The sequence below is a fragment of the Perca flavescens genome, chromosome 10, assembly GCF_004354835.1.
Source record: "Perca flavescens isolate YP-PL-M2 chromosome 10, PFLA_1.0, whole genome shotgun sequence".
Lineage (NCBI taxonomy): Eukaryota > Metazoa > Chordata > Actinopteri > Perciformes > Percidae > Perca > Perca flavescens.
In genome coordinates this window covers 34,551,114-34,562,833 of record NC_041340.1, presented here as the reverse complement: position 1 = coordinate 34,562,833, position 11,720 = coordinate 34,551,114, and the positions used below count along the sequence as shown (strand labels likewise).

At 35.1% G+C, this 11,720-nt stretch overlaps 1 protein-coding gene across 2 annotated transcripts; it reads right to left on the bottom strand.

The window, feature by feature from the left end:
- Positions 1 to 4,704: 4,704 nt before the first annotated feature.
- eif1ad (eukaryotic translation initiation factor 1A domain containing) lies at positions 4,705 to 10,557 on the bottom strand. Of its 2 annotated transcripts, none has more exons than XM_028589444.1 (5): positions 10,489 to 10,557; positions 9,835 to 9,953; positions 8,789 to 8,897; positions 7,077 to 7,185; positions 4,705 to 5,813 (listed from the first exon to the last, which is right to left on the bottom strand). In XM_028589444.1, the coding sequence occupies exons 2-5, from the start codon at positions 9,922 to 9,924 to the stop codon at positions 5,591 to 5,593; spliced, it is 531 nt and encodes a 176-aa protein (XP_028445245.1). In that variant the 5' UTR covers positions 9,925 to 9,953; positions 10,489 to 10,557; the 3' UTR covers positions 4,705 to 5,590. The 2 variants fall into 2 exon arrangements, with proteins under 2 accessions (XP_028445245.1, XP_028445244.1); XM_028589443.1 differs by having other exon boundaries at positions 10,364 to 10,554.
- Between the last annotated feature and the right edge of the window lie 1,163 nt (positions 10,558 to 11,720).

The following is an 11,720-nucleotide window of genomic DNA, read 5'->3' as shown; positions in this document are numbered from 1 at the left end:
GACATACTATACTATGACTTTTTTTGACATACGTACATACATACACACTATGACGTTTTTTTTTCATCGATTTTGTCACCATACTATACTATGACTTTTTAATGACTTTTTTCAACATACTATGACTTTTTTTCGCCATACTATATTACTTTTTTATCACTTTATTCAACATACTATACAATTACTTTTTAATGGCTTTTACTATACTATGCTATGATTGTTTTTGACATACTATACTATGACTTTTTTCAACATTCTATACTTACGACATACTACAATTACTTTTTTCCGACATACTATACTTTTATTTTTTTATCACTTTTTTTGACATACTGCACTATGAATATTTTTTCAACATACTATGACTTTTTTATCCCTTGTTCTATATTCATATATACATATATTCATATATACATTCTATAATATCACTTTTTTTCAACATACTATACTGGGACTTTTTTTATCACTTTATTCAACATACTATACTAGGACCTTTTTCGACATACTATACTATGAGGTTTTAATGGATTTTGTCGCCATACTATACTATCACTTTTTTATCACTTTTTTCAACATACTACAATATTACTTTTTTATCACTTTATTCAACATACTATACTATGACCTTTTTGACATACTATGACGTTTTTATGGATTTTGTCGCCATAAAATACTATGACTTTTTGATGACTTTTTTAGAAATACTATACTATGACTTTTTCTATCACTTTATTTGACATACTATACTATGACTTTTTTCATGACCTTTTTCGACATACTATACTACGACTTTTTATCACTTTATTAAACATACTATACAATGACTTTTTAATGGCTTTTACTATACTATGCTATGACTGTTTTTGACATACTATACTATGACTTTTTTCAACATTCTATACTTTTCCAACACACTACAATATGACTTTTTTAGACATACTATACTACAACTTTTATATCACTTTTTTTTGACATACTGTACTATACTATGACTTTTTTATCTCTTTTTGTTCACATTCTATACTACCACTTTTTTCGACATACTATACAATGAGTTTCTTATCACTTTATTCAACATACTATACTATGACTTTTTCGACATACTATACATGACGTTTTAATGGATTTTGTCGCCATACTATACTATGACTTTTTAATGACTTTTTTTTTGACATACATACTATGAATTTTTTTCGACATACTATACTATATGACTTTTTTTTATCACTTTATTCAACATACTATACAATGACTTTTTAATGGCTTTTACTATACTATGCTATGATTGTTTTTGACATACTATACTATGACTTTTTTCAACATTCTATACTTACGACATACTACAATGACTTTTTTCCGACATACTATATTATTTATAATATTATTATTATGACTTTTTTATCACTTTCTTCGACATGCTATACTATCATTTTTTCGACATACTATACTATGACTTTTTTTGACATACGTACATACATACACACTATGACGTTTTTTTTTCATCGATTGTATCGCCATACTATACCATGACTTTTTAATGACTTTTTTTCGCCATGCTATACTACAACTTTTTTATCACTTTATTCAACATACTATACAATTACTTTTTAATGGCTTTTACTATACTATGCTATGATTGTTTTTGACATACTATACTATGACTTTTTTCAACATTCTATACTTACGACATACTACAATTACTTTTTTCCGACATACTATACTTTTATTTTTTTATCACTTTTTTCGACATACTGCACTATGAATATTTTTTCAACATACTATGACTTTTTTATCCCTTGTTGTTCACATTCTATAATATCACTTTTTTTCAACATACTATACTGGGACTTTTTTTATCACTTTATTCAACATACTATACTAGGACCTTTTTCGACATACTATACTATGAGGTTTTAATGGATTTTGTCGCCATACTATACTATCACTTTTTTATCACTTTTTTCAACATACTACAATATTACTTTTTTATCATTTTATTCAACATACTATACTATGACCTTTTTGACATACTATGACGTTTTTATGGATTTTGTCGCCATAAAATACTATGACTTTTTGATGACTTTTTTAGAAATACTATACTATGACTTTTTTCTATCACTTTATTTGACATACTATACTATGACTTTTTTCATGACCTTTTTCGACATACTATACTACGACTTTTTATCACTTTATTAAACATACTATACAATGACTTTTTAATGGCTTTTACTATACTATGCTATGACTGTTTTTGACATACTATACTATGACTTTTTTCAACATTCTATACTTTTCCAACACACTACAATATGACTTTTTTAGACATACTATACTACAACTTTTATATCACTTTTTTTGACATACTGTACTATACTATGACTTTTTTATCTCTTTTTGTTCACATTCTATACTACCACTTTTTTCGACATACTATACAATGAGTTTCTTATCACTTTATTCAACATACTATACTATGACTTTTTCGACATACTATACATGACGTTTTAATGGATTGTATCGCCATACTATACCATGACTTTTTAATGACTTTTTTTCGCCATGCTATACTACAACTTTTTTATCACTTTATTCAACATACCATACTATGACTTTTTTTGACACACTATACTATGACATTTTAATGACTTTTTTTCACCATACTATACTATGACTTTTTATCACTTTTGTTTTCATACTATACTATGACTTTTTCAAGAACTTTTTCGACATACTATATTATGACTTTTTTATCACTTTCTTTGACATGCTATACTATCATTTTTTCGACATACTATACTATGACTTTTTTTGACATACGTACATACATACACACTATGACGTTTTTTTTTCATGGATTTTGTCACCATACTATACTATGACTTTTTAATGACTTTTTTCAACATACTATGACTTTTTTCAACATACTATGTTACTTTTTTATCACTTTTTTTGACATACTTGGCTTTTTTATCACTTTTTTCAATGGAAATAATACCAGCAAGTGGGAATTGGAGTTTCTGACCCCTGGTTCTATCCCCACACCACACGACTTTTTTCGACATACTATATTATGACTCTTTTGTCACTTTTTTCAACCTGCTATACTATGATTTTTCAATCACTTTTTCATCATATAACATACTATGACTTTTATTTTATCACTTTTCGACATACTAAACTGTGACTTTTTCATGACTTTTTCCGACATACTAGACTATGATTTTTTTGACATACTATACTATGACTTTTTATCACTTTTTCCAACATACTATACTATGACTTTTTAACATAATATACTGTGCATATATATATATATACATACATACACTGTACACATACAGTAGCTGTTATTTCACAGCATCATGGGCATCCTTTACATACAAAACCAATCAATCAGTAAAAGAGTAAAGTTATGCACTCAGCACCACTTTATTTGAAGCATGTTGTCTTAGTAACTTGTGTCGTAGAAAGTAGAAAGTTCTTGTAGAACTGGTTCCACTGGCAGTGTAAATGTACTGCTTGGTTAGTGGCTTAATGTTCAATATGTGAGCTCATCTTTTGGGAATTTATAGAAAATTGGTGAAAGAAATGTGTTTACTTTTATGGCCATTGGCAACAGTTGTCAGGAGTTGATTAATGAACGTGACCAAAAAGACATTCTTTAAAAGGAGAAAGATGTGGAGAAGATGAAATTCAAGTGATAAAAATGTTTTTTTATCAACTTAAGAATGAATCAAATTTATTTCCAAAACCTTCATCATTACACAAAAAAATCAGCAACTGTGAAAAGACTGTCAGAAATAAATGAGGCACACAGCAGTCACAATGAACAACTATGTAATTTTGGACATACTATACTTTGACTGTTTTATCACTTTTTGACATACTATAACCTTTTTTTAAACGTTCTATAACATGACTTTTTATCACTTTTTGCAACATTCTATACAATGACTTTTCTTCGACATACTAACATTTGGCTTTTTTTTCGACATACTATACTGTCCTTTTTATCACTTTTTCAATAAACTATACTGACTTCACTTTTTTCGATATACTATATTATGACTTTTAGATCACTTTTTTGACATGCTATAATACAACTTTTTTTTTTACTTAAAATATTCCACTTGTTTGTTACATACTTGGTTTTATTCAACATTTCAATGAAATGTCTTCTTACGCAATTATGCCAGAAATCCAGTTTTGCTTTAGCAATTTTCAGCATTCACAATTTTTCTACAGGAAATACATCTTCTAGTAAATAATGAGTCTTTTAGAACTTGGTACCATCAATGTTTATTAAAGTCTGCTGTAGAACTTAATCTTTTAATAGAGCAAAGCAAAAATATTTCACATAACGGTTAGTTCACAGCATCATGGGCATCCTTTACATACAAAACCACTAGATCAGTAAAAGAGTAAAGTGATGCACTCAGCACAACTTTATTTGCATGTCTTACTAACTTGTGTCAAGTAGAAAGTTCCTGTAGAACTGGTTCCACTGGCAGTACAAATGTACTGCTAGGTTAGTGGCTTAATGTCCAATATGTGAGCTGCTTTTTGGGAATTTATAGATATGGTGGAAAAAATGGGTTTACTTTCATATCCATTGGCAACAGTTTCGAGGAGACATGGTTCTTTGAACGTGAGCAAAAAGATATTCATTGCAAGGAGAAAGATGTGGAGAGGATCAAGTCCAAAAACACAACTTAAGATTTATTTCCAAAACCTTATCATTACACAAATCAAAATCAGCAACTGGGTAAGGAATGTCAGAAAAAGATGAGGCACACAGCAGTCACAATGAACAAGTATGCATCTTGATCTTTCGGTGCTTTTAACACAGCAAATCCCCATTGCAATCAGCTGCAATCATTTGAAAATCAAATCAATACAATCAGCACTACAAGGAGCTCCGCAAAATAGCGGCTTACAGTCCAGCTAGTTAAAACGATATCTTTTTAAGGGACCAGTGAAACTGGAGCTGTTTAAATTGTCACCACGCTCCGGACTTCCATCATGAAAAAAAGTTGTTCTGCCAACGTTGTAAAGGTTTTGAGTTATGCAATTTTTGTGAGTTTCCAACAGATTTATATTGTCCTATGGAGGAGGAGGTATGGATATAACCGTTTACATTAACATCATCCTGCAAATGTACAGTAAGGCCTGGGTGCAGCGTATACGCTGTAATGTACTTTAGTAATGGCTGCACTGGAGGTCAGAATATAAACATGCTTGAGTTTGTGACATGCTCAGTTAGACACCGACAGTACAGTAGAAACTGATCCTACAGAATTTCAAACTGACATGGGATTCTTATTCAATTTCAGTTAAAGTGTGACATTACTGGGATTTTTAATGCATATAAACATATAAACAAGCAAGACTTATTTTGTTCCATTAAGTTTAAGTCCATTCAACGAGCCCAGCCATTTATCGCTACAACAGGCCAGAGTCCAGAGGGAGCTGTTGCATCAGGATCATCATTTCAAATCATCAGTCATCCCGCAGCAGCAGAGCACACGGACTCGTGATTTCCACAACTCTTGCTCTTGATTGTCCGTGTCCTCCGTGCTGCCAACTATGAACCATTTTCTGTCCTTTTCTCTTTGTCTTCTTCCTCACTGTCCTCCTCCTCACTCTCACTGTAATGGTAGTTACAGCGGTTGGTGTTTACAAAGATGTCGCTTTCATCATCTTCAGAGTCACTGAATTCCTCGTCTTTCTCCTCCGTCTCCTTGTCCTTATCCTGCAGTTTGTCGTTCTTGTCCTGCTCTGGCGGCTCCTCCGTAAACCCCTCTGGCCTGGAGGAAGTCAGGAAAAAAACAATACACTCAGTTACGCTTTGCAAAATTGTGCTGGTTGTGTGTGTGTGTGTTTGTGTGTGTAGGCCTGTCGCGATAGTCAATAAATCAATTAATTGCATGATAAATAAAAAAATTGGCTCGATACGCTACTTCAGCTGTTTATGAAAAGTCATAAATCCACGACTCTGCAGAGCCGTCTGCTCTACTGAACTCAAGCGAACGGTCATCCGCTCTCTCTCCCCTTTAGGCTGAGCAACTGGAACAGTGACAGGACGTCATCACTCGTCAAGTCATGGCAACCAAATAAACAACCAGCGACGAAAGCCGCGACATGAAATGCGCACTCACGCGGGTCCCGTGAAATATGACGGCTAAAGTTTATTGGAAAACAGCATTGTGGACAGTGAATTTGATGAATTTACGGTTTATCAGACCCCAGATGAGACAAGAAGCTAACGTTAGCAAACGCTGCGTGACGGTCCCTCCGCCTCCCGTTGCAGGAGAACGTTGTATTCCTCCGACACGTTGTATTAACGTTACGGTTTTCAAACCGTTTTCCAGGTTAATGGGGGTGCACACCGCTCAAAACCAACAAGAAAAACATAGCTAGTAATGTTCACTCAGCGTTTTGTTTTGTTGTTAAACTGTGTGTAAAATGAGCGCTGACGTTAAATCCCCGGTTTCAGGTAACGGCACCCTACAGACTACGGTACAGTCGATTTGCTGGAGGGTTTCAAGCTAACGGCCGATAGCTAACATTAGCAGATAAGCCTGTTGACAGCGACGTTATTGTTCATATTTTGGCACAATTTTTCTGACCGTAGTAGTGGTCATAGTGACTGAAAGTGTGATGCGAGATGCTAAAAAGAAACTACACGCTGTTTTCAGGTAACGTTAACATTTTGATTTTTATTCCAGTGCATTTTTTTGTTAACAGAGACTGAGAGTCCATTTTATTTATTGTTTTTGGTTGTTTTGTTCATTTAAGAGGATATTTAAAATGTCTTCCAGTTCCCGTGTTAAATATTCTTTAGAAAAACAAAACTTTATTGATCTTTGAAAAAAGTGTACCTGCACTATTATGCCGTTATCATTATATTAGATGAAAATGGTCTTTCAACTACAATATTATCGTTTATCGCGATAATTTCTGGGACAATTTATTGTCCAGCGAAGTTTGTTATTGTGACAGGCCTGTGTGTGTGTGTGTGTGTGGGTGTGTGTGCGTGTGTGTCTCCGTCCAGCTGGGTTCTCACTCACCAGAGGTGTAGTTTTTGCAGGTTCTGAATGTGATCTTTGTAGAGAATGAAGCTGATCTCTGCCTTCACCTTCTCTCCTTCCTTAATGGGATCCACAATCACATAGTCACCTTGGGGAGCAGAAAGCAGAAGTATATGAAATGTGAACCAAAAATAAAGCTTTTTATAAATTAAGGTGTTTTTTTTTTGTTTTTGTTTTTTAAGCCAGTACTTACAAATGCGTTAGTGAACTAGTGACTTATTGTCCGTTTCTCCATTTTATTAGGATTATATCGTCAGTTTTTACATTGAACTGCAGGGATTATCAATAATATATACTATTGGTTGAGACTGGTAAGATGTTAAATGGAGCCAACAAAAAAGGCAAACTCAATTACACATTTATAACAGCTCTGTTTTATTTTTAAATGCAGCAATTATTTTACTTTAAAATTAAAAAAAAAAAAAAAAAAAAAAAAATCACATTTATGTATCATTAGAGTACTATATTATTTATAACCCCTCAAGTACGTGAAAACTCATGCATATTGTTTAAATATACAACGAATATTGAATTGTACTTTCTTTATTGGATGTGACAGTCAGTTGTTGAATACATACAGACGATACAACTACAAGGCTACTTCAATATATGGCACTGAAACATAGCACAAGTTAGACTTCATGATGTTCTGGACCTTTGCTTGAGGACATTTTCAGTAACTAGGCAAGCAATGTGAAATTACTTTTCTTTGACTGTTATTTATTTGTCACTGTGTGTGTATAGCTCACTCACTGACTTGAGTGGCAATGCTTATGGGAATGCACAGATTTGATTGGCTGAGCAGCATCACGTGAGATGATTTAAAACGCATTCACTCGGTCTGAGAGTTTCCTGGCCCACTAAACCAGCGCTGTAAGAGGTTAGAAAAGCTATGCCAGTTCAAATGGAAACACTCCATCAAAAAGGTAATAATTCTCAATAATTGATCAGTTATAGGTGCAGGTTCGGATAGGATGACGTTTGGATCCGGACCCACCTATTAGTGACCTCTGATCTAACATCTTATTTTTTTTTCCCTTTCTTTATTTCTTGGTTGGTTACATATTCCAGTCATGTGTTGAGGACGTCAGAGACGTTGACAAAAGGGGTTGGTGATGTCATTTAATGGATGCTGATGTTGTTGTTGATTATATTGGGTCATATTTGTAAGGCTAATATGCACTTTTCCTACCCTGTGTAGGCTACTTTGATGCTGCTAACCATGCACCTTGTACAGTATTTATTTGGTTGGAACGGTTGTGTTCCAGTTTTTACTGTTGTTTAGGCTTACTCTGGTCCCCCCACCCCACCCCACCCGTGACCGTGTGTATACCTCGTATGTATTTATGTGTCTTTTATGTGTTTATACCTGCTGCACACCCAATTACCCTTCGGAGACACAAATAAAGTTGAAGGTGAAAAATCTTCAAAAAATCAAATGTGAAAACTAAAGTCTGATTTTGAGAAATTTTATGATTTAGAAAAACTAATATTGCATAGTTATATTGTATTTGACAGGGAAATGTTGCCACTTGTTTCCCCAATCTGAGTCCAGGGCTATAATTAAAAGGTACCCTGGAGTTTTAGATCTCTAGTAGCAGTGGGTCCTCAACCAGCTTTTGTAATTGATACCGAATAATCTATGTAATAATCTATAATATTTCAATTAAACATCCCACTTCATCACTTACCTCTCTTGATCCAGAGGTTCTTGCGGAACTTGGTGGGCATGCTCACCAGGAAAGTCACACCCTGGGCCGTGACAGCTTCATGGAGGTTGTTACCACGGCTACCAGTAACCTACAAGTGCACAGGTAGAGGATGGAGATAAAAGGAGTGAAATGTTTCGTTTGCCGTTATGTGGGTGGTTGTTTCCGGTATATACGTTAAATACAATGCAGTCAATACTAGGGGTGGAACAGTACACGTATTGAACCGAAACGGTACGGGCGTCACGGTTTGGTGCATGAATTTACACTGAGAATACACAATATAAAAATAAATAAAACTAGCATGCAAATTAATTAATGTAATGCGGAACTACAGATAGATACACGGGTTCTTTAGGGACACCTAATCTGTAGTCCCGCCTTAGCGCTGAACCTCTGATTGACGCCCAGCGAGACGGTCCAGTGAGTGAGTCAGAGATAGCAGCACTAAGGACGAGTTAGAGGACCCGCCGGCATCTTTAAGATCGCAAGTTTGGGGAAACTTTGGTTTTGAGTTGTCAGCTGCACTTTCCGTTTCACCAACGACTGATGGTTGGACTTATAGTGCTACGGAAAGCTATCTCACGGTGACTGCTCATTTTATTGACTTAGTGGGAAATGAAAGCGTCAGTTCTACAGACACGGCCCCTGCATGAGCAGCACACAAGCACTCACATAGCTGAGAAGCTACAGGAGGTCGAGGCTGAGTGGAAACTAGAGAGCTAAATAAGAGATGCTGTACTTTCAGTTTTATAGCTGATTGTCTTATTTTGTTTACCAGAGTCTGGAGATGATGTGGGGTACTTATTGTTTACCATTTACGTCTTACTTTACACACTTCAGGCTGTTGCAGCTAGCTCAGGGCAGAGACTGGATGACACTAGGTGGTACAGGCCGAGACACGCATAATAAAAAAAATTGCCTCCTGCATCGTGCCGAACTCGTACCGAACCATGATGTCTGAACCGAGGCACGAACGAACCGTGTCTTCTGTGTACCGTTCCACCCCTAGTCCGCACACATCTCACCTTTACAATCTGCTGGTTTTCTGTGGGCGTGACAAAGTCTCCATAAACCTCCTTGACAACGTGTTTGCGTTTGGTGGCCTGTGACATCATAAACGGTGAGCTTCAGGTTTCTTCGCCAGCTGAGGACAGAAGATAAACAGTGAGGTAGATAGTAACATACATTAAGAGACAATACGTTGAAAGACCACACGACAAAAATCAAAACTGACAAGTTAACGTGAAAATTAGCCACGCTTACACAAATTAACTTAACGTTAGCTTAGCAACTTTTACAAACTTTGGCTACTGCAGTGATTTCAGTGACGGTTCACGTTAGACGAATGACAACACTTAATATTCCATTTACCTATCTAGCTAGTAAGCTAGGAACGTAAGCAAATAGTTGCTTTCTTACAATTAACGTCGATACAACATTATCATTAACTAAACCGTCGCTGCCCTTACTAGTGCTTTAGCTCACTAGTGAAGCTAACGTGAGCTATGTCAATATGCAGCTCAACCACGTTAGCATGTTAGATAACTAAATTACCTTGAAAGAAATAAAAGAAAATTTGTGTCTCTTTAAAGCAGAAAGTGTTTCTGGCCAGCTTGGCAGCAGCTAAAAACTACTTTGGAGAAAAGACACGTTGAAGTGTTAAATCATTAAAGCCGAACCACATGCGTTTCTTTAATTCCTTCCTGTTTTCTGACGTCACCAAATGTTACACTTCCGGTGTCAGGTGGTCTGCCCTTTCAAAATAAAGGTCGATGTCTATTTTACTTTAATTTGTAGGCTAATCTCGCATCGCCAGACTAATCCACAGCGTTTCGGAGGGACATGTGATGAGGATTTAGAATTACACATTTAAGATTTCAGATATAGACAGTCATACTAGAATTCAACTTTGTCACTTCCGCATCAATTGTTATTCATTTTCTGATTATAGTAATTAGTATCTCATTAAATCAGATTGTTACTAGACTATTAAAGTCTAACCTACTGCTCCACACGATCTAGTATTTCCGTGGCAGTGCCTTTGCATTGTGGGAAATAGAGTTTAATTTGCTCTCAATTTGAGCAACATTCAAGATCACTAGAATTCAATGTTGCCAACCTGTTCTAACATAATACACAAGGTGACATGGATATCAAATACTATTCTGTTCATTTTATTTTATTTAATAAGGGACAATGTACATTAATTAACAGGAGCACTTAAGTCCATCATATAATTGGGCCTGATTGAGCCATACAGGCTAATTTTCATCTGCAGTCCCTGACAGGTTGATGGCATTAAAAGAAAACATACAAGAGCACATAAGCACAGACACATATGCCCAGACAAAAAGCTCAGAAGCACAGACAGAAGCACATAGGCACAGACTACCACCACTACCCCAGATTATGGTAGCATGTTTGATTTTCCAGTAACCACTGTTTTGTAGATTTGGAGAAAGAGTTAAGAGATGTGATCGTCCTTCGTCCTGTTTTTATAGTGTTCCAGCCAGGTATGTGCTGCTCGATATACACAAGTAAAATATCTGCAGATTTGATTATGTTTTCACAGTCTAAGAAATCATATTTAGTTTTAAATACACTATAGTTAAATTGTTCTTAATGTAACTAAAATTTGCCAAACTAAATTGAATTATTTCCCCAACTTTTGTAACATGTGTTTTTGAATGTGAGTTATGTATTTATTATAATGCCTAAATATTTAAACTTGTGCACTACTTCTCCCTGGGTCTGGATCTCTATTTGCAGATTGTGAAAAAAGATTTTGCTTTTGTTAACCAATTTCAGATATTGACCATTGAAGCTGATAGTTCTTCTGCGGGCTGCTTTGTGTTGATAGCATGTAGACATGTGACCATATCAAGTTACAGTAGGTGGACAAACTTCAAGT

Excerpts from the sequence above, each read along its gene's own strand:
- eif1ad (XM_028589444.1), bottom strand. The coding sequence starts at position 9,924 with ATGATGTCACAGGCCACCAAACGCAAACACGTTGTCAAGGAGGTTTAT. Across the intron at positions 7,186-8,788 it reads GAACCTCTGGATCAAGAGAG|GTGACTATGTGATTGTGGAT; the intron begins GTAAGTGATGAA and ends CTGCTCCCCAAG. Across the intron at positions 5,814-7,076 it reads CTGCAAAAACTACACCTCTG|GCCAGAGGGGTTTACGGAGG; the intron begins GTGAGTGAGAAC and ends GACTTCCTCCAG.